The sequence below is a fragment of the Anopheles stephensi genome, chromosome 2 (genome assembly GCF_013141755.1).
Source record: "Anopheles stephensi strain Indian chromosome 2, UCI_ANSTEP_V1.0, whole genome shotgun sequence".
Classification (NCBI taxonomy): domain Eukaryota; kingdom Metazoa; phylum Arthropoda; class Insecta; order Diptera; family Culicidae; genus Anopheles; species Anopheles stephensi.
The window spans coordinates 29,488,633-29,511,636 of NC_050202.1; the positions used below are offsets into that span (position 1 = coordinate 29,488,633).

At 44.4% G+C, this 23,004-nt stretch overlaps 1 protein-coding gene across 11 annotated transcripts in view; it reads left to right on the forward strand.

Moving 5' to 3' along the window:
• LOC118506110 (protein O-mannosyl-transferase Tmtc3-like) overlaps positions 1-22,731 on the forward strand; it is a 186,836-nt gene extending 164,105 nt beyond the window's left edge. For all 11 annotated transcript variants that reach the window (XM_036042807.1, XM_036042803.1, XM_036042809.1 and 8 more), the window contains 5 exons: positions 249-504; positions 19,272-20,024; positions 20,095-20,281; positions 20,343-20,623; positions 20,693-22,731. In XM_036042807.1, the coding sequence (XP_035898700.1) occupies positions 249-504; positions 19,272-20,024; positions 20,095-20,281; positions 20,343-20,623; positions 20,693-21,496 (2,281 nt within the window). In that variant the 3' untranslated portion in view covers positions 21,497-22,731. The remainder of the gene's footprint in view (positions 1-248; positions 505-19,271; positions 20,025-20,094; positions 20,282-20,342; positions 20,624-20,692) is intronic.
• Positions 22,732-23,004: the final 273 nt, after the last annotated feature.

A 23,004-nucleotide genomic window follows, 5' to 3' on the forward strand; every position in this document is an offset into this window, starting at 1 on the left:
TTTATGGTGTACCGCATTGGATAAGACCATTTTTTTGAAGTGCACGTGCGATATTGTGTAAAAATTAGAACGAAAATTGAAATAAAGAACAGAAAATCATGCGTGATTTAAATGAAAATATAGAAGCGCCTATGAGTATGCAATCTGCATAGCACGAATCCGTAATTTATTAAAAAATGAGTGAATAAAATCAAAAAAATATCTTTCTTTTCCATATTTATCAAACATCTTCTTTCTTTCACTTCCAGATTTGACAATCCAGCCTCCGTAGCAGTAACACCAGCACGGCAACTATCCTACAACTATCTCGTCTCGGTCAACCTCTGGCTACTACTGTTTCCTTGCGATCTGTGCTGCGACTGGACGATGGGCACCGTCCCACTGGTCGAATCATTTACGGACCCACGCAATCTGGCCACACTCGGCGCGTACAGCATGATCGGCGTACTGGCCTGGGTTGCCTTCATCGAAAATCATCGCCAAAAGTCGGCCGTGGTTGTAATGGTGAGTAGCAGTTGTGAAATTATTTATTTAAATAAGGAAAACTGAGGCTTGCTTATAAACGGCAGCCAGAATTTTCATGAAAACCCGTTGCCATTGCTCGGACGAAAAATGAAAACCCAGCTTAGCATATGTGCTGCACCGAAAAACCCATCCACCCAGTGAGTCACAATCACGCATGGGAAATCTATCGCATCTGCCTGCTCGAGCAGATTTCAACGTAGCTGAACGAAACGGTTTATCATCATTATCTGGCAAACATGCCCTACACACATTCTCAAGTTGGCTGTTGATTTCAATTTTCGTGCCATGCATCGACAAAAACCCCGGACCCATTACTTTCCCATTCTGTCTCCCGGAGGACTATCCAATCCTCCAACCCCCGTAGTCCGGGGTTTAACCCGGGAAATGGGTACGAAATTCGTTCTGCACACCACATCACCGGCAACTCGACCGTTGGAGGCGAAGACGGCTTGTGTGGGCGTCGGTGTGTGACAACTTTGAGATGCGTCAAAATCCGTTTTGGAAATGATTTTTGTTTCGTTTCGCCCCATTCGCCAGGAACACATTTATTTCACTTCCTAACGATTGCCTTTCCGTTGTAGAACATTCTACGCATTCCGGTTGTCTATTCCATATCATTCGATTCAACACACACACACATTAACAATTCTACCCTAAAGCCAATGCTGTTCAGCACGGGCTGAAGAAGCGGAATCCTCAAGCACGTTCCGATCGCTCGCTCATGCGAACAGAATAGGGATACACGGAAGGGATGCCTCACACGCCGTTGTCCGATGTCCTTTTCTTTATCGATTTTCTTACCAAGTGTGTTCGGTTCTTCTTACTCGTCGACTGGAACAAAAAGCACGAAATGGTTGACCATCGATCGACACATCGAGAGCGGTGGGCAAGGCCCAATTTCCAGTCTCCCGGTCCCCGAGGGTCGATCGATTTTCCACCGAATGATCCCAACCGCATAGTATTTTCATTTGTTCGAGTGAAAATACGCATCCACACCTACGGCCAAATCGTTTCCTAGTTCGTTGATGATGATGTAGAGAAGCCGGGGATCCTGGACCGAGACCCTTGGTTCGATGCTCTTGTTGCTTCCGTCAGCTAGATTCGATATTTCCTGGCACCATATCGGCACCATAACATCATCGTCCGCTGCCATAACATCATCACGGTTTGCCGTCTTCTTTATCAATCGATCGCACTTTCGATAGCTTCGGGTATGGTGCGGATGCCAGTGGATTGTCTGGGAGCGGCGGCACTATAGCAGCTTATAACTAGCAATGTAAATCTGTCCAGCTACGCTCTACGGATCCCGACCGGATTCGTTAAAGCAAAGGGTCCGGAAAGGTTTGCCTGATGATTTGGTTTTTAATTTAAAGCAAGCGAGGTACAATATTTTTTTAAAAATATTGATTCTCTTTTACGGGCTTTGATAAAACCATGGGCACATGTTTTGCTTTAGACAATCGTCGACACATTTTATGTTGTTTAATTTTTTGTGACCAGTTAATCAAGTCAAGTCGTAACTTAATTTTTATTATTTATTCAAGTATTAAGCACGAATAGATGAGTTCTTCAATCAGCATGCATTTCTTGAATATTTTGTTCATGGTTGAATCTGAGAGCACCTTAGTCCTAATTCTCACATCTGCCCAAACATGGAAGCTGCCTGATAGCGTGTGCAATAAACACGATAGTCTTCTTCGAATAGTAACGACAGGGGGTAGGTTGTTTTATTAATTGCGATGCAGATTGGAAGCTTTTTCAATCATGCATATTATTTTCCTTGTTCCTTCACTCATCGTGCACCTTTTTGCTCCTCCACGTATGATGGAAGCAAACAGCAGTACTATTCCAACCCAATCCAACCGCTATAAAGTCCCGATCAAAACCAAATCGAATCCCTATCGAATCCGTCATTTAGAATCCAGTCCTATTCGATTCCTTCTTGCGATTAAATCCTCAGAACTTCGGATTTCTGAATATCCCAACACTAGTTTTCTGAGATCATTGCCATGGTTTGTGGTCCTGTAAATGTTCAGTTTCTTGAATCAATCAATTGTTACTTGTTTAGAAAATTAATGCATAAAACTCTATAACAGAAGATAAACTAAAAATTCAATTAATATAAACTTAGCACTGGGGGTGGATGGTTCTGCGGTGGTTCAAATCCCGAGTGGGCCGTTTCCCCGTATTGAGGATTGACTATCCAACTACGTGATATAAAATTAAGAGTCTAGTCTTCTTCTTCTTCTTTCTTGGCCAAACGATCTCTTAGGTCATTCGTAAAATTTCTGATTTACTAGACTTATTAACTCCTCACTAGTGCACTGTTGCACTAGTGCACCGCCCCTGAGTCTAGTTGGTTAAGAGTCTAGTAAGCCATTCGATAGCCGGCGTTACCTAGCAGCTCGTCAAGCCAAGAAGAAGCTGTTAACCAAAATAAAATATATTGATCAGTCAAGTCAGAGTAGAGCAGGAGAGTTTTGTAGGACAATATCCATTATTCCAGGTTACTCTTCTTCGTTTTGACGGATGCTCTAATCCCGAATGTGATCAAAAATGTATATTAAGCTTCTCTTTGGTAAAGCTTCAGTGTTTTCTTATCATGTTTTGCTAGTTAAGAAAAATGTAGTTCTTCGACAGTGTTATCCATAGGTGCTTCAACCTACCGAAAGGATCCCTGTTATGAACCTCTGACAACCCTAATCTAAAACATTGCAGCTCACAATTCAAAAGGCTTTACAGTGGTTTTTATATGGCCAACCTGAGCGGTCTGCCATTTCTGGCTTACTGTGACTTGATTTTACTCATAGCAGAATAGTCATGTGAATGGGGAAGTAGTCCGAATAGGATTCGAATCCCGGTCTTTCCGTGTGAAGACCGATGCCGCTATCAGCTCAACCACCGAACCGCCAATCCGAGTCCAAACATTTACTTCTTTCGAAATAAAGCACTCTTGAATCCATATTGCACGGCTCACTCCACCCCGTCGTCCTTGTAAGTGAGCAACAAAACCCGCCCGCCATTCGAATTGCATTGCCAAACAAAACTGCAATCACTTTCGTGGCCTTCCTTCCGCTTCCTGAGAAAATCGTATTTCGAGTCAATCTTAAAATTGCAGTTTTGATGACAGCCATAAAGTTCCTTTCGGAGGAATTGCGCTCGTCCCTTCCTTCGTGCGCTCCCGCCCTCCCCCACCCCCCCCCCCCCCCCCCCTGTTTGCTTCCCCATGGCATGAAAAGCCACTAGCGATTGATATTACAGTCGGTTTCTTGCAGGGGATGAAATTTGTTTGCCTCATCCAAAACATCCACCACCGATTCACTCGACCAATCCAACCGAGCGAAGTGGAAGTTGAACCATTTTTGCATTCTTAGCAGCAGCAGTAGGAAGCTTAAGACCCTCTTCTAAAAAGAGGAAGCTTTCTGTGCATTCGATTTGCTACTGCGCTTTAAATTGTTACGCCGGCGTTTTCTCCTCCCTTTTTTTTTTTTTTGCTCCTCGACTCATTTCGTCCCACGCCGGCTGAGTTTCCGTCCGGTGGATTTACATATAAAACGAAAACGGTTCCGGGAAAGGCAAGAAAACGGTCGCCAGCTCGTTGTGGGACCTCACTGCCATTCCGGTGAGGTTTGCTAGTAATCTTTATCGAACGTTTGGCACACATACAACAAACGCTGCGCACTGGCAAGTCGCGCCAATCCATGCGCGAAAGAAGCAACCGGATGCTGGTTCCAGTTCGCGAAAGCGGTTTCCTACGCCAGTCTCGATGCGATATCCTTAATCCTCTCGAGTGTGCACGAACTCGGAAAGACAAGTCGAGCATTCGATGGCTCTAAATGTAAACCGCCGATGAAGGAGCTTCGCTCAAACCTTCCGTCAAAGGTTTTGCTAACGGGCTTTGCCCGCAGCAGGGACATGTCTTCGAGGGGTTGTGCCCGGTGAATTACAATATCGATGGCATTCGGCTTCCCTCTTTTTTCGCTTTCGCTTTCACTCTATTGCATCATCGTTCTCTCTCTCTCTCTCTCTCTCTCTCTCTCTATTCATCTTACATATTCGTCGAATGGTCGTATAACTTCTCGAAGCCCTCAAAGACTTCCGGGCACGGCACCACCGGTCGACATTCCGGTTCCGGTTGAAGTAATAACCCAGTTGCCTGGAATCCGCTTCATAATCCTTTCTGCCTCGTACCGGTTTGTAGTGTGTCCTTTCTTATTTTTGGTGCACACCCTTCAAAGGATTTGCAATCCGCAATGAGTGGGAAAAATCGATACGGCGTCCCCTCATTCGGTATGCACAATTTGTGTCGCTATTGTGGGTTTGGGAAAAAAAGGAAGAAAAATAGTTGGGACACACACACCGAAGCATACCGGTTATTTTCAGTTTTGTTCTCTGTAATCGGGTTAAGCAATTTTTAATTTCTGTTTATAATAGGCTTACAGTGTGAAAGAATTAAATTGCTTTCAGGACAACCTTTATTTAACGTTGGTTAATGATATTACACAAACTTTGACCGAATCTCATAATTACATTACATAGTCATAATTACCAAACTCGAGTGATCGAGACAAAAGATCTCTAAATCGTGAAATCGGTGTTATACAGTGCGTAACAGAACAATAGGTCTACTAGTTTTTGAGGATAACTGGAAAAGTTGGAGACATAGGCAAAACTGACGTTGTTATCTCGCAAAAAGTCCCATTTTTTCCTTCATTTATTTAGCTTCCGCTAAATGTTATACGAACTGTACCAGATGTTTAGACATATTTTAAAGGGTAATTTTAGTAGCTTTATATTGAAAAAATGAGACCATAAACAGACAAACTAAACAAAAAACTGTAAATCATAATAACTGATATTTTTCATAAAACCTCCAATAATTGCATCCCAGGATACACTAAACTTTATAAAACATTGTTGCAAAATCTTTTTACATTATTTGGAACTTATCCTTCTTCTTCTTCCTTGGCACTACATCGTCGAGAGGTCTCGGCTTGTCATTTCTGGCTGTCTGTGACTTAATTTTACCCGTAGTAAAGTAGTCACAGCCTTACGTACGGGGAGGCAATCTGGATGGGATTTGAACCCAGGCCCTGCCGTGTGAAGACCGGTGCCGCTGGCGCCTCGGCCACTGAACCGCCCAACGGAATTTATCCTTACTAAATGTAATTTTTACCGAATTTTAAAATGCGAATTTGTATCAAAAACGATAGATTTTCGTAAGTGGCCCTATAGTTATGAAGCAATAAATGAAGCTATTTTCAACCCAATAAAAAAATATGTATAAGTGTGCGTAAAAATATGCAAAAACACTCCAAAAAACCCTAACATTCTCTACATTCTTTGCAGAACATCATTTTCTCCTATGACTCCAACTTTTCTAGTTATTCTCCAAAAACTAATGTCCCTATAGTTCTGTTACGCACTGTAGTTATCATATTGGCCATCCGTTAGACAGTGCACAGAGCTTGAAACTCAACGTAAGCTTTTACTTTAACGTTCGCATTACGATTGCCAAACGGAAACACGATTACAAAATATCTTTCTTATAGTTTTATTTGTTGAGTTTAGGACATTAATGAAAGGTTCCCAAGATGTTATATGTTATATGTTATGTTATGTTGTATGTTAGTCATTCTCAATGAACTCTGAAATAGTTTTATTTATTTATTTGTATTTTTATTTATTTATTTATTTTACTTTATTATTTGGTTATTTATTTATTATCTAATTAATTTATTTATTATTACGGTCAGGTGCCGTATTGTCATCACCGTGTGTGAAGACTGAATTACTGACAATTAAAGAAAATTAACAAGGCATTTCCTCCTAGCTATATGCCATATCCCGGGCATGCTCGGTTGTGCAGGGAAGATGGGTGGTTGTTGACCATAGCTATTGTTTGTGTGTGTGATGTTTTTTTTATTCCGGTTCCATTGCTGAGGCTATGGCTTCGTTGGGCGTTGGTTCGTTCCGGTTGTCTATTGTAGTGTTGTGATGCGGGTTTCAGCCCAGACCCACAAAGAAGCACAGTTATTTGGACAGTACAAATATGAAATTTCTGCGTGTTATACTCTCCAAGTAGCCCAGCATTGACACAGCCCGTGATCGACCAAGTCAACATCGAACTCAAAAGCGATCGGCGATCCCATCTCGCAACAGCAGGAGTGACTCCACTGTTTACCAGGCTGTACCCGCCAACCACTCCCAAACCCAACGCCAACACAGGTGGACACACTGTATCAAAGCTGGACTGACTTGGAGCACACTGCTACAGACGAAAAAGTCTGCCTCCTTTTTACGGTAGTATGGACAACGCCCTAGAATTACACAGCTCCGTCAACGCATCACCCGCTGCACTACATAAAACACTTGCAACAAAGACAACACAACGAATAACAAAAAAAGGAATGGAGGATATGGATCGGAAGGATAATGAGGATGCGGAATATAAGGATAAGATCGCTGTCTCTGGCGAATCGGAAGATAAGCCTCATGTATGCGAGGTCTCTGGTCGCCAACACTTCTCTAATTTCTGTGCCCGGTCGTCTGCCGATGCCCTCGACTGCGCCCAACAAGGAGGGTCTTGCGGTTTCAAACTCCACGCAGGACCACAGAAGGTGATCCACATCGTGGAATTCGTCACCGCAGCCACACACCTTCGTCTGAGCCAGAGTTATACGCTGCAGATGAGCATTCAACGCGAAATGATTCGACATAAGTCGAGACATCATGCGTATGAATGCCCGGTCTACAGAGAGCCCACCGAACCAAAGCCGCCGGGACACTTGCGGAGAGATCGAGAAAAGGAATCGCCCGAGATCGTCCGCCTCCCACACGCTCTACCAGCGAGACAGGAAAAGTTGCTGTGGTAGACGAAGAAACTTCGTGCCTAGATTGGACGGTCGTAAAATACGCCTTGTTGGACGCCTGTTCTGGCCAGTGAGTCTGCCTTCTCGTTGCCGGGAATTCCACAATGAGATGGGATCCAAATTAGCGAAATCCTGAACGCCTTGTCGAACATGGAGCCAAGCAATTCTTTGATTTTCATGGTAAGAAAATCCTGACTCTTAACAGCCTTCGGGGATCTTAGTGCTTCAATATCGCTAAGGCTATCTGTAAAAATGAAGTACTGATGCGAAGGTCTCGCTGCTATCATCAATATTGCGTACACAATTGCGGCTAGTTCTGCGGTGTAAACACTGCACGGCATTTGTTTATTTATTTATAAATTATTTTTTTATATAATTATTTATTTATTGATTTATTCCTTCTTTCATTTATTTATTTATAATTTGAGTTATAAAGCTTGACACTATATTGTCATTTTTTAACCTATTTCAACTTCTAGTTTTTGCCATGCAGTAGATAAGTAATACATACTGCGCCTGAATGTAGGCCATCATAATAAAAAGATCTTCTTGTTTGCATTGCTTTTTGTTAGGTTGCTCTAGAAAATGATCAAAAACATTGTTTCTTTAACAAATTTATAAAAATCTACCCCATCTATTAAAGTTAAAACGCGGTACATTGAAATATTGAGACCACCACCACCACACAAGATGTGTGTCCTTGATTCCGAAGAAAGCAAAGTGCAAATTGTTCCTTAAATAAGAAAAAATAAAATCTCGCCTTCGCGCTACCTACGCTTCAGCCTCTCCATATCTCTTCGATCGTTCCCTCATTGTTCCCACATTTGCTTCGCGCCACTAATCCTAGACTCTTCGCTTAATGTGTAGCCGCATCTTTCGAATGTTGCACCATTTATTTAGATTTATGAGTCAACGATAACTCAACGTGAAATCTTTTTTTTTTCTTTCTTCATTTTGCAAATCATTGCCCTGCGTCCCTCCAATTTGTGTGGTGCCCAATGCGGGCTGTGTTCGCCATTGGGTTGTTTTGGATATTTTTATATTTATACACATTCGGCAGCCAGTTTGTTTTTTCGCCTCCGTTTTGTTCCATCTCACTAGCACAATTACTGTATTACTGCAGCGAAGCCTTCCGGGCTCATATACGCCCCATGGGCAGAAGCCTTCCATTAGTATTGCTACACACTGCCTACGTCCCGTGAACGAACCCGAACCAAGCAAAAAAGCACGCGATCGTATTCCTTCCCGCAACGCGCGAGAAGATTGATTACGGCTGAGGGCAAAATCTCCTCTCCATTTAAGCTTTCGCGCAAGGTTTCGGCCATTTTTTAACCTCTCCGTACTCCACACTCAACCGCCCTGTGTGAACGATTTCGCGTTTCACTTTCGGGCGGGCCAACGGTATTTTTGTTTCTTTCGCATGCTTGCAATTTCTGTAAGTGATAAGCCGTCGGACTGGGCTCGTGTTCAAGGGCAGGAATTTTGTGACGGCGGTGAAGTGGCAGTACACTGTAGCCGGGCAAATAAGAAAACTCATCAATTTCATGTCACTCTACCGCTGCTGGCAGGTTTCTAAAGGTACGGGGTACCGGGTCATTCCCAATCCTCAGCGGTTTCAACGAAGCAACGGATGGACGGACGAATGTAAAGCAATTCCTTGATTTGTTTGTTTACTCTTGGGACATTCCATTTCTGCTTGAAGTTTTAAGTTAATTAGGTTGTAGTGTTGGTTGGACGAAATGATTCAAGCAACTATTTGGCTGAGAGTTCTTGTTTTAGTATGAACGCCATCCACCGCGGTTTGGTAGCTTCTCAAAAAAGAATACCTACAACTTCAAACATTACTGCTGAGTACAGATCGGTATTATATGGCTTCGAATTAGAGAAGTCAAACTTTCGTCAAGCTTTTGATTTCGTTATGTCTGCAAGAACCCTGTTTGTCACAGAGATGATTTCGATTCCAAGTTGCATACAAAATGTAAACAAAAGCATTTGCAGCTCCAACCGATCCCATTTAATGATTTTTATGACCACAAAAGTCCTTAAAGTTAATCCGATGAAGGGACAGTTCTTCTTCCTCAAGGCCATTTCTGGCTGGGGTAGTCATCAGCCCTGTGTACGGGAAGGCGGACCGACCGGATGGGATTTGATGTGGAGCCGGCGCCGCTATCGCTTATAAGCGTTATTCACAGGACTGACTATACAACTAGCGGTTAATGTCACGTCAAGGAAACCATAAATTGCAGGCCGAACCCTTTCGAGGTTTTAGTGAATAACCAATAATCAATAATCTTGTTTGCAATTCACGTAATATAATAAAAATCTTTTATCATAGTTTTGTTTCCATAAGACTTTCTGACAAAATGCTTCCCTTATAGACATTAAAAAACGGACCAGGGCTACGGAAAGTCTTTTTCTCTCTTTCTCTCTTTCTCTCTCTCTCACTCTCTCTCTCTCTCTCTCGCTCTTCTTTGCATAACGACCTCTTAAGATCATGCCTGCCATTTTTGTCTTACAAGACTTACTGATGGGCTTACAAGATCCGTTGGCCGAGGCGATAACAGCGCCGGTCTTCACACGGCAGGGCCGGGGTTCAAATCCCATCCAGACCGCCCCCGAACGAAGCGCTGACTACTTTACTACGAGTAAAATTAAGTCACAGAAAGTCAGAAATGGCAGGCCGAGACCTCTCGAGGTTGTAGTGCCAAGGAAGAAGAAGAAGAAGAAGAAGACTTACTGATACCACGTAGTTGGATAATCAGTCCTGACTATAGGAAGTACACAATCTCAATAAGCTAGCGACGGTGATAATTTGTTTGTGTGAGAGAACAATTGCATATCTTCCAAACTTGTATATGTTCTATTAACTTAAAATTGTCGGTTCATGCAGGCAGCAAGACGCCTAAATGTATGCAATCGAAAAAAATACGTTTACTAAATAGTCCAAATTATTGTTTCAATCGCCATGTCCAGTTTTGAACGTCTTGATGTCAATTCTCTAGTTGACCCTATTCCTCTAGCAAAAGCATTGTTTCATCACAATTGTTGCAGTCTGCCTCTTGCTACTCATAAAAGCACACGATTCATGTCGCAATCACAGCACTCATTTAATAGGAAACAAAATTTGAATTAAAACATGACACTTCTCTCTCAGCCCTATTCTTAGCCCGCACCAGATAACTCAACGCTCGTCAACATTTGTTTGGCCATCCTCCCGCCAGTCATAAACTATCCTCTGCCTCGTTCCGCGTACTTAAATTCGCATACCTTCACCACATCGGGTCCTGTTTTTTGTTATGCATGTGCTCTGCTGCACTTCAACCGATGACGCCATCCATTTTCTGGATACTACACTGGGGGGGGATTAAAGTGACATAAATTCTAAAACTGAATAAAATTTTGCAAGTATGTGTGTAGCACGGTTTCCCGTAGCTCCAGCTCCAACCTACCGATCTACCACTGTCTAGACGGTCGTCAGTGATTATCTCCCCGGGTGATCCTGAAGGTTCCACCAACACCGTGTGCGGCACCCGCGGATCCCCACCGCCCGGATTATACACCAGGTTGCCAGGAAGTGTTATTGGTACAAAAATAAGCAAATGCATTTAAGTTTTGCGTTTTTTTCTCTCCCTCTCTCTCTCTCTCTCTCTCTCTCTCTCTCTATCCTGCCCGAGCTTGCATTATTATTATGCGAATGGTAATGGCGGCTGTGTTGAGGTTAGTCCCACGGGTGTGTCGAGATTATTCAGCGCGCTCGGGTGTAGTTTTCTTTTTGCAGTGTGTGTGTGTGTGTGTGTGGGTTTTTTTCTGCTTCGGTGTTCTCCACTCCACAAACATCATGGCTACAGACAGAGTAGATCTCTGTCACCGGTGTCCCCAATTCTGGCGGTGCTGGTACGGTGGTGCATGACCAGCGTGCATACAAGTGTGGTGCACGAGCTGCATGTTTCCATTGCAATTCATATTTTCAACTGCACGGAGAGTGTTGAGCTTTTGGCACGTTTCCTGCTGCACTCTTTTTCCTCCTCTCCTCGTACATTGCAATGAGATGCATCGTGCCAGCCGGGGGATTGTGATACGAGAATAATAATACCCTCGGGCGTACTGTGGCACATCTCACATGGGTAACTAATGCTACCGCCGGGTCCCGTACCGGGCAGAGTTCCACTTGGGAGACATTTTGATTGCTTTAGACAATCATGTTTTCAAGATGACAAAAAAATGATTTCACACTGCTGTGTTCGGTGGCAAAGCGGATGGAAACAGAAGCTGGGAAGGTTACAATCGCAAAGCGCTACTTCAGCTGTGCTCACCGGCGGTGCCTATCGAAGCGCCCGTGTCTAGTGGCACCAAGGAATTAGTTAGGATTAGATACACCGTACCGGTAATGGATGGCAAAGCGGGAAGCAGTAAAGAAATAGAAATTTATGGACAAAACAAATAAATGTTTTTGTTTAAAAAAAAATTTATTCTAAACTTTCTTGCTCAAATCGAATAGAAGTTTGTGGCTTATTCTCAAATGTCAAAAGCATTTTTTAAGGTGTATTTCAACATGTCATGGACATTTTGCATACGTGTAAAAAGACTAAAACTCTCCAGGTGCATAGCCTGGTACCAAGGAGATGGACATGCTTTTTTCCTTTTAATCTGGGGCTAGTAAGAGCCATCCGTGACTCAGAGGTCGAAACTTCTGGGTCTATTTTCTATAATTCAATCCAGATCCTGGCATACGCTAATGAAATAGACATCATTGGTTTGAGGCTCTCTTTTAGCACTTAACCTAGGATTGAAGATTAACGAGTCAAATTACGATTAACGAGACAGATAGCTGACCCAGCTTTGAAGGCGTCGTAACCATCATTTATCTGGGGTCAAAAGCCAGCACCGACAACAACATTGATGTTGAGATACGCGCAAGGATGCTGGCTGCCAACCGGTCATACTACAGCCTGAGGAAACTTCTCCACTCTAAATACCTGTCACGCAGGGCGAAGTTGGGACCGTTTAGAACGTTCATAGACCCACCACTCACATTCGCCTCCGAGACATGGACTCTGTCCAAATCTGATGAAACTCAGTCGCGTTCGAGAAGAAGATGCTTAGAAGGATTTTTGGCCCTTGTATGTGTGGAAGAACAATGGAGTAGCTGCTACAATGACGACCTATACGAGCTGTACGATGATCTCACCATCATCGAGATCTAATTTGCAGCTAATTAGACTCGCCAGGCTCTGGTAGGCTGGTCACGTCATGAGAATGACACCAGACGACCCAGTCCCCATAGTCTCCGTCCACTCGGAGAGAGGAAGCTTGGTAGGCCCAAATTGAGATGGAGTGATGACGTTGTTGGTCGTCTTCCTCGGTCCCGGCCTGCAATTTCAGGCTTTCTGTGACTGGTTTTTACCCGTGTTGGCGTTAATGCGTCTGCCGAAATAATAGATAGATAGACGTCGGGGCTAGATCATGAGACGTATCGAAGATTGGTACAGCAGATTAAGACCGCGAAGAGGATAAATGAGCAAATAAGCATCAGATCTAGTCTAAACGAAGCGCCACTCGCAGTGCAAACTTTATTTGCGCTTCGTCTCCAGAAGATGTGCTTCGCATTAAAGACTTGTGATTCAACAGTTCTCTCGGACCAAAATGTATACTTTCCAGAGATTCTCAATCCACCTTGGAAGCAAATACTGAATTCCATATTAAGTTTAGATTTAAGTTTAGTATACAAAGTTTTCATACTCATATGCCTGGCCATCAACGGTTGGGCTCGAAACACTCGGCCAGAAATCTACAGCCGATTGCACATTTGCTCAAACTGAATGCATCATTCCATTGTATGATTGCAGCTTTCCTCCAATTCAAATATTCCATTCCAAAAGCTTCCCTATATTAATCAAAACCCTGTCATAAAGAAAATGGACAATTACCTATCAAAAAAATGTTCTCACAAGTATCACCGGCCCAAGATCGTTACGCAAAAGCGCCAACACGAAAATAGAATTTCAATGCGTCGATTTTGTAATGCCATGCTCATCTCCTGATACCGAAACGATCAGTTAAGAAACGAGACCCATTTAAATCAATAAGCACTGTACATTCCACAGTGAAGCGTTGTTTTGTTCGCCCCCGTCACCAAACGGCAATCAGATCGATAAGATCATCTTATGCACAGGAAAGGAAAGCGACCGACGGAACAAGACAAATTGATGAGGTTTGAAAGGAGGAGGAGGAAAGAGAGAGAGAGAGCTAACAATAATAACAACCTACAACAACAACAAAAAACCCAGCCACTCTGAAAGCTGAATCTGAATGTAATAACGACCGAAAGAAAATGTGTATTAAATAACAAACGCTTGCAAACGCGAGAGCAGGTCTATCGATCTGAGCGATATCTTCTTTTCATCAAATAAACACACGAGCATCCCGAACAAGCGAGGACTTCCAACATAAAAATATGCTACGCCAAACGGAACACCCGGGACAGGCAAGGAACTCTGGTGAAATGAAAAGAAAACTGATGTCACGTTTCCCTGGGCTCGTAGCCCTGCGAAACGCGGGAATCGCTGAAGGTAAATAATTATTTATCGATTATCGACATCTTTGGGCCATCTGGTGACGCGATGCGCCCACGTGCCCCGACGAAAGCTTCGGAGGGAAACAAAACGGCAAACAAACGTCTTGCCGCTCCTGCCGCGTGTGTACATCATCAGCATCCAGTGGCGACATCCGCTCGCGCGTGGCACCGAAACGGAACCCCCCCCCCCCCCCTCCTCTCCTCCCCGCCGGAATCCTGGTGACGAAAGGAAAAGCCGATTTCAATGGTATCCTCATTATCGTCCACCATTATCAAGATTTACCGAAAGTGTGCCAGCATCATCATCCGGCCGAAGGCATCACTTTCACCGGTGGGAAGAAGTGTTCTCTGAAGAAACTGTCACCGCCGTGGTTGGGAGTAGGACTGCAGCCAACGAAAGACCACCGTCATCGACATCATCCGACCGATTCGTCTCTTCCCTACTCAAGTGCTTCACATGCCAGCTCCGTTCCGTGGGCAGTAGATTTATCTGATCAGTTTTTAATCGAAAACCTCACTGTCCTTACTGCCCTAAGATAATCGTACGACTTGCCGTGAGTGGCGGTATATGCAGACATACACGCAGTCGTGTAACACAAATCCAATCCCACCATTCCCTGTTTCGCCCATTGACGCTCGCTGGACTTTGGATAATTGTAGCAAGACTTGACACGTCCGGAAGGACATGGATTCGCTTTGTTTTGTTTTACTATCTGCGTTCGATTTCCGATAACGAAAGCGCATCGAATATTCATTTGTGTGCGGCCCTTGTCCTATTTCCGGTGCGGCCAAACCAAGCGCGCACACACACACACATTCTTATCACGCAAGGCCTTCCGTACTTGAGTGCAAGAACGGACGAACCGAAAGAAGGAATTTAATTAAAGCAATCGTTCGCTTTGATTGAACCACCACCGTGGCGCGATGACTGGAGGATGGGTGACTTTCCGGTTCGGTTTACTTCTGTTTTACCTTCAAACACCTTGACAGCTGGAAGCCGTTTCATATTAAATCAAAGTCCTTGATATTTTGGACGGCGGTAGGGGCAGGTAGGCCCCCTTCATAGATCTATTTCCGATACCGAGAACACTTTTATCCGTTCCGACAGAAATAGTACGAACAGTTTAAGTATCTCGATGTGTCATACTCGGGTAATAATTTATCCCGAAAGCCTTAAGCCAAGGCATCGCCCGTCTCGACAACCTCAGCCAGAATGCTACAAGCTACAACCTTCCAACCCAAGTGTAGCGAGTGTCAGGGTATGGAATGCGAGTTACCTGAAATTGACATGGCTCACCGCTCCGCGCGCTTACTGACAGACAACCGGAGATGCTATTTAAAAGCTAGTGACGTATCGTGGCATAATGGCATTTGGCATTTCCCCGGTTCCCGCGGTTGGGCAGTTCCAGCTCGCCGTGCTGCATAATTAAACGAAGTAAATGGAGTACCGCTTCGGCTGTCTTTAGCTGTCGATTAGCGGGCTACTTCTTATGGGGCTTTTAAATTTTTAATATTTTAATCTAAAATTGTCTACTTGCGATTCGGGCTGTGGATATTGATCGGAAAAGCAGTACGTGGAACGAAGTGTGCGGATGGGCATGGTTGTGATGAAATTAAATGTATATCCAATAAGAGTAAAAACATTTTAAAAGCGCTTTCGTTTGTTCCATCATTCTTTATTGTATTTGAATGACGTCAGAGAAGAATAGAGAGAGAGAGAGAGAGATCTCATCCATCTGTTAGATAGAAAAGCTAAAGAACGTCAAAGCTCTGTCTAAGATTTGCTAATTGCTTTCCATCGTATTTAGGGCTCTCTAGTAGGTAAAGTCATATCTTGGTGCTGATCTTTAATAACAACCTGTAGAGTGTTCGAATTGTTTTCAACTACACCGACGTCCGTGACTTTAAGATGAGTTAAAAAGGCTAGCTGGGGGCGGTCAGGTGGCCAAGGAGATATCGGTATCGGTCTTCATCCGGGAGGTCCGTGGTTAAAATCCCATCCAGACTTCCGCCCAGTACGCAGGACTGATTCTTCTTCTTCTTCTTCTATGGCATTACAATCTCGAGAGGTCTCGGCCTGCCATTTCTGGCTTCCTGTAACTTGCTTTGACCCGTAGCTGGATAGTCAGTAAAATTGTTAGAAAGACCGGTACAATAAAGTCACATAGAACCAGCAATATCAGGCCAAAACCTCTCGAGGTTTTAAAGCGAAAGAAGAAGACGAAAATAGTTGGTTCTGACAACTTCTTTTGATTCTCTAAATTTGATGTATTTTAAAAATCTGATCAGAAATAAGTTCTCTATGCAGTTTAATTCTTTTTAATATTTAATCGATAATTTATATTACATGGTGCAATCGATTTGTGTATTCGGTAAAAGACTCGAGAAGGCCCCCCCTAGAATCTTTTGTGTGCAGCACTGTGGCCTGTCATTTTTGTTGTACAGTGGGATTTCTGTATGGTCAAAACCCACTTGATGTAAACATTGTGCATTGTTCCTTAATACTGTTAATAGACAGTAAAAAGAACTTGATAAAATACATTGTATCAAGTGGTTTGAGATTATTATATTCTTATGTTTCCTCCTTTGCTGAATATCAATGCAAGGTAACAAGTATTCATGGAATTCCTGTTCCGTTACCGTCCGAGAACGCCGTGCATGTTTTAGGCCCGATTGTTCACCCCTAGTGTCACCAAAAATTAGTACGAAGCCCCTGTAAGCTAAAATGAATGGTAGGGTTAGCGGAGAGGGGATTTTAATCAAATAATAACAATATTTTATTCGACTTTCTTCAACCAATTTTGACCACACTGAAAGCACACTGAAAGCTCACTGTGAAGCTCTCGCAACGTGTACTGCGGATTGCATACCTTTAGGCGTAAAACCTACAGCGCCTAACAAATTTTGTCAGGGGGGGACCTTCTCGAGTCTTTTACCGTGTATTCTTCTCCCTAAAAGAGACTTGCTTGTTCTTTAAGTCTGATGTCAAATGCTCTGCAGAACGTTCGCTTATCGAGTTGTGTAGGAGAATATAATTTATCCTTCCAACAGGATTCAGTTTCGTTTCAGTTATTGAATGTCCGGGTAGCTCTTAGCACAGTCTACTTGAGTAATTCTTCAAGTATCTCAGATTATTCCTGTGACTGTGACATCTAGAAAATCCAGTGAAAGTGACAGCGCCTCATCTGCTCCAAGCAGATTTGCTCCTCAACTTTTTCTGCAAGCATAACTCAAAGTTCTGCAGCATATAAACGAATTTTAATACGAAATTAATGGAAGTCAAGAGGCTATAAGCATTTTTATCTATTGCAAAACCCTCGGTTTTTTAGATCATTTAATATTGAGCAGCCGTTTAAGACTTTTTCTTCTAATTGGCTTATCTACCTCTTAGGTCATACCTGCCCTTTTTGGTTTACTAGACCTATTGTTACCGCATAGTCGAATAGTCAGTTTTTATTATGGGGGGGACGATCTGGATGTGATTCGAACCCTGATTCTGCGATGTAAAGACCTGTGCTGCTTCCTTCCACAAACCGGGCTGCCTCGGTCCCTCTCAGCCATTCAGACAAGACAAGATCTCTGTAACATTATAACCCCTCTCGAGCACATGAATGCTGGCTATACCGGATGGCTTTTCCGAAAAAATTGTTTGTGCGTTAATAAAGGCCAGTGAAAATGTGTTTACCTGAATATTGATTGCTTTGAAATCATAACTGCCAGACGAATAAGAAGATCTCTAAAATCTCAAATGGTAATTCCATTAATTAAAAAATGGCGACCGTACGCAAATTTAAACTAAGCTCTTCATAAAGACTTTATCGCTTTGATCGTTGAAGTGTGAAAGGGATTTATTTTGGTTACCAAAAAAGTTGCTTTCCCCCCTCAACTCCCAAATCCACTCGCAAGATGCAGCATTTCATTAAACAAATCACGAAATAGATTATACAACGGTCTGTTTGCGTCTCTGTCCATCAGCCATCTTATTTAATTTGATTGCCCTGCACACCACCAGCCGCAAGGTTCACTGGCACCAAGGTCAAACCGTGCCACCCCGGTGCGCTCCTTCGGCAACCATTTGTAGCTGCTTCCTCGTGTCATAACATTTTGCGACGGGTTATTATCATTTATTATCGGTCGCTCTAGGGATTGCACTTCGCATTTGCTTATTCGCGTCACTGCTCGGCGACAGTTTGGCAGCTGGTTTCACAACCCTCACAACCCGCGGGCGCCCATCTAACGGCGCACCGATGAAATAAAACTTGTGTAGTTAACATCGCCGAGCGTTAGATGCAGGCGTAAAGAATGGCACGGAAGGAGAGTTTAATCAAATTGTTTGCCAACAAGGCCAACCCATTTGCTAGGGCGTTGTTTGTAATGCGAACAGAAGCGAGAGAGAGACAGAGAGAGAAAACAACCACAGCTTGTGAAGTAAGCCAACAATCACTGTAATGCAGTTTGCTTTACGATGAAGTGAATACAAACAGAGTATCACTACTTGTAAAATTGCACACTCAGTTTTCCCCCATTGCCATCGCGGAAAGTAATTAAAATTCTTGAATTATTATTATTCCAAAAAATATTTCAAACAAAGAATTGTGCTAAAATGTGCGCCACCAGGCGTCTCCATTATTATGTCCATTAGTGAAAGACAATTATTTACATTGCTGTTTTTTTGTGTGTGTGTGTTGCACGCACATTAGTGCAACAATGAGTTTTTAATTGTTTGCTACGATTTTATAACTACGCTTTACCATTTTCTACATCGCATTCCGACACACATGCAAGAAGCCCGAAGAACGGGATGAAAATGCAAAACTAACTCCCGCTGCTGCTGCTGGTCCGAAAGCACTCTCGGATGGCGGATGCTTCTAATTATCCACAGCAAATCACATCTTGTGCTTCAGTGCGAACAATAGCGCCGAGCATAATAAACACGCGGCAGATAGAAATGCATATTTTAATTTCGCTTGCAAACACGACTGTCTGGCAAAACGTGCGCGCGCGCGCTGTTCCGTAATGAGCCGTAATGAATGCGCGGATGAGAGTAATGGAAATAATATCCCCACGCCAGTCGGTAGGAAAGCGACTGGAGCAATTTGAGTTATATTTTCCAAGTGCCAAGCACGGGTTTTAAAAGAAGCCACCACCTGTCCATCTTTCACGAGCACGAGTATTTCAATTAAAACTATCAACCGCTGGTAATGTTCATGCAATTGAACGAACGCCTTTCTTGTCACTCGGCATGTAATACATAATTACACCATCTAAATGTGTCCTTCATTTGCTTCCTTTTCCTCCAGGGACTCGCGTTCATGATTCTTCCCTTTCTGCCCGCATCGAATCTCTTCTTCCCCGTCGGCTTCGTCATTGCCGAGCGTGTCCTCTACATGCCCTCGATGGGATTCTGCATACTGGTCGGTTACGGGTTCCATCTGCTCTCCGAGCGTTGGTCACGCAAGATGACGTGGTGCTGTCTGGGCGTGCTGCTCCTAACGCACTCCATCAAGACGTACAACCGGAACGCGGACTGGGAATCGGAGTACTCGATCTTCATGTCGGGGCTGAAGGTGAACCAGCGCAACGCGAAACTGTTCAACAACGTGGGTCATGCGCTCGAGAGCGAGGGTCGGTTCGAGGAGGCGCTACAGTTCTTCCACAAGGCGGTCAGCGTGCAGGAGGACGATGTGGGTGCCCACATTAACGTGGGCCGAACGTACAACCATCTGAAGATGTTTAAGGAAGCGGAACAAGCTTACCTGAAGGCGAAGTCGTTGCTGCCGAAAGCGAAACCGGGCGAATCGTACCAGGCGCGGATCGCTCCGAACCACCTGAACGTGTTCCTGAATCTCGCGAACCTCATCTCGAAGAATGCTACACGGCTGGAAGAGGCGGACCTGCTCTATCGGCAGGCGATCAGTATGCGTTCGGATTACACGCAGGCGTACATCAACCGTGGGGACATTCTGATCAAGCTGAACCGCACGAAGGAAGCGCAGGAGGTGTACGAGCGGGCGCTGCTGTACGATAGCACCAATCCGGACATTTACTACAATGTAAGGCAACTGCTTAATCGGCCTATCGCGGAAGTAACAACTAATGTGTGTGCCTTTCTCTATTCTTCAGCTTGGTGTCGTGTTTTTGGAGCAAGGGAAAGCATCACAAGCACTGGCGTATCTGGACAAAGCGCTTGAGTTTGATCCCGAACACGAGCAAGCGCTCCTAAATTCGGCGATTCTGCTTCAGGAGTTGGGTCGTCCGGAACTGCGCAAAATTGCCCGTGAGCGTCTGCTGAAGTTACTTGCTAAGGATGGTAAGTTGAAGATGCATACGATTGCTTGGACCGATCCTCAAATTTTGCTTCCCCCCCACAGAAACCAACGAACGGGTCCATTTCAATCTCGGCATGCTAGCAATGGACGACCGCAACACGGATGAGGCCGAAAATTGGTTCCGACGAGCCGTTCATCTTAAGCAGGACTTCCGAAGTGCGCTGTTCAATCTGGCCCTGTTGCTAGCCGACGATCATCGTCCGCTGGAGGCTGCTCCGTTCCTGAACCAGCTGGTCAAATATCACCCGGATCACATCAAAGGATTGATTCTGCTCGGTGACATCTACATCAACAACATCAAGGATCTGGACGCGGCTGAGAATGTAAGAGCTTGCCACCAATCGCCATTCAAAGAACTTAAATTAGCTAATCTGTTCTGATTCCGTTTTCAGTGCTACAGACGCATCCTGCAGCTCGATCCAATCAACATCCAGGGCTTGCACAACCTGTGCGTGGTGTACGTGGAGCGGGGCAAATTGCTCCAAGCCCAGGATTGCCTTTCGCACGCACACGAACTAGCGCCCGGGGAGGAGTACATCGGTCGCCATCTGCAAATCGTGCAAACGCGCATTAATCGCCTGCGCCAGACGCCGGACGGTAGCCGGGAGAAGGAAATTGCCTTCGCCGACTATGACCCGCAAGAGTTTGGCGGCACGCCGGGTGCACCACTGTCGACCGGTGGCAACGTTGAGCTATCGCTCGGTCAACCCATTGTACATAGTAATAGCGAACAGCTGGCGGGCAGTAGCGGTAGTAGTCAGCAGGCCGATTTGCTGCGAGCAGACAGTGTGGACGTTCAATACGGCAGCGATAATAAACAGAAAACAGTATTACCTCACCAGCCGCTGGAGCAACAGCAGCAGCAGCAGCAGCACCAGTCTGGTCCGATTCCAGCGGACGACGATCCGGTTTTTCTCGAATCGGAAAGCACAAACAATCTACAAAGCTACGCAGCAGCAGCAGCAGCACCAGCGGTCGATAGTATAGCACACAAAGCGAGGCAGTATCGGACCGAGGATGGTAGCAGCAGCAAGCCGCTTGCATCGGGGACGAGAAACACCAACCATCCGTCCGATGGTTCCCCCCTGCACCATGCACCGCACCACCCTTCATCGCCGCACCTTCATCGACCGGCGGCGGCGGCGGCAACGACAATTGGCCAAGATCTAGACGATCCGTCGTCCGGGATGTCATAGCATCACATACTGGACTACAAGCTTGACTGTTTCAAAATCAACTAGAAATGCTACATGCGGCCTCCCTCGACCAGCCATTATGGTCTCATCTTCCCCCTGTAAATAGGTAGACGACCGTGATGCGTGGCGTGGCGTGAGGCTACTCAAAATGGCGGAGCGCAGAGATAGGAGATGTAAAGTGTACGTGTTCCTAGCGGGAAATGGACTGCAAGAGATTAACTTTTGACTGATTTGTTAAAACCAGAACTAACTTGCTAAGATCTCATGAAGATCGTGACGGGAATCGGTGGAAAGGGTGGAATAGTGCATCGAATGCACATCGGACGGTCCTTATCGCTGGAGAAGACACAGAAAGCCCCCCCTTCCTGGTTTTCGGTTTTATGTTGCATTTCCAGGTAGCAAATTGTTAGTGCCGATGTGGAAGCATGTGGTTTTGAGAGTTTTGAGTGTGTGTATGGAAGAGCGCGCGTGTGTGTGTGTAATTTGTTAGGAATGTACGATGATATATAAAAAAGCGGGATATTTTCTATATATACAACCAGTAAATTGTGAATGCAGAAGATGGGAAGAGACGTGTAGTTGGAATCGAAATTTCCTCTCCCGGAGAGGAAGATTGTTAGCAGCGGCGAAAGCAAAATGGCGACAGACAGGCGGACAGGGAGTGTATCGAATGGTGCAATGAGTAGGCCTTGCTCGGGACGATTGAGAGTGGTTGAGAGAATATGTTTGCTAATCGCAAGAAATTAGAGAGCACCCTGCCTACACACACGGCGCTGTATCGAATGGGTGAACTGATGAGAAATTAAGTTTTCTATCGATTTACACACACACAAAAACAGCACAAACAATAAGGACTTTCAAGTGGAAGCTGAAGGAAAAGGGAGGATTCCGTCGCTAGGCACGGACTCATGCAACCGACGTCGATTCGCAAACTACCTAAACCGTTGAAAGGGAAAGGAAAAGTAAAAAGGAAAAGTTTAAAAAGTAAACACAAACACACACCCCCGAAAAGAGCATAGCAAAAATGTAAAATTTAGCAAAAACGATTTATGGATTTATATACAAAACACCCACAGACACACACCACACAGAGGCTAAAGGAAGGCCAACTCTCACCTATAGAACACCACACACAGTCACATACTTACGTCTCCAAATCCATGGTGCCGCCTCTTGTGGTAGTGTTGTGTATTATGTTTTCTGCACCGAGGCAACTAGCGATGGGCAAACTGAGTCAGAGTGAGTGCATGAGTTGAATCTTAGCAATGACTGAGATGATTTAAATCATCACTAAGAGAGTAATTTCAACTCATTTATGATTATAACTCTCCGTGCTTACTAACCATTCATTCACTGCGTTTCAACTCACTCGTGAGTTAAACAACTCAATGGTGATTTAAATCTCCGTGCCGCCTAACCACTCACTCATTACGTTTTAATCCACTCACTACATTTTAACTCACTCACTCAGTTGATATTGTAATCCATTCCTTTCGTAGGCTTCTTAG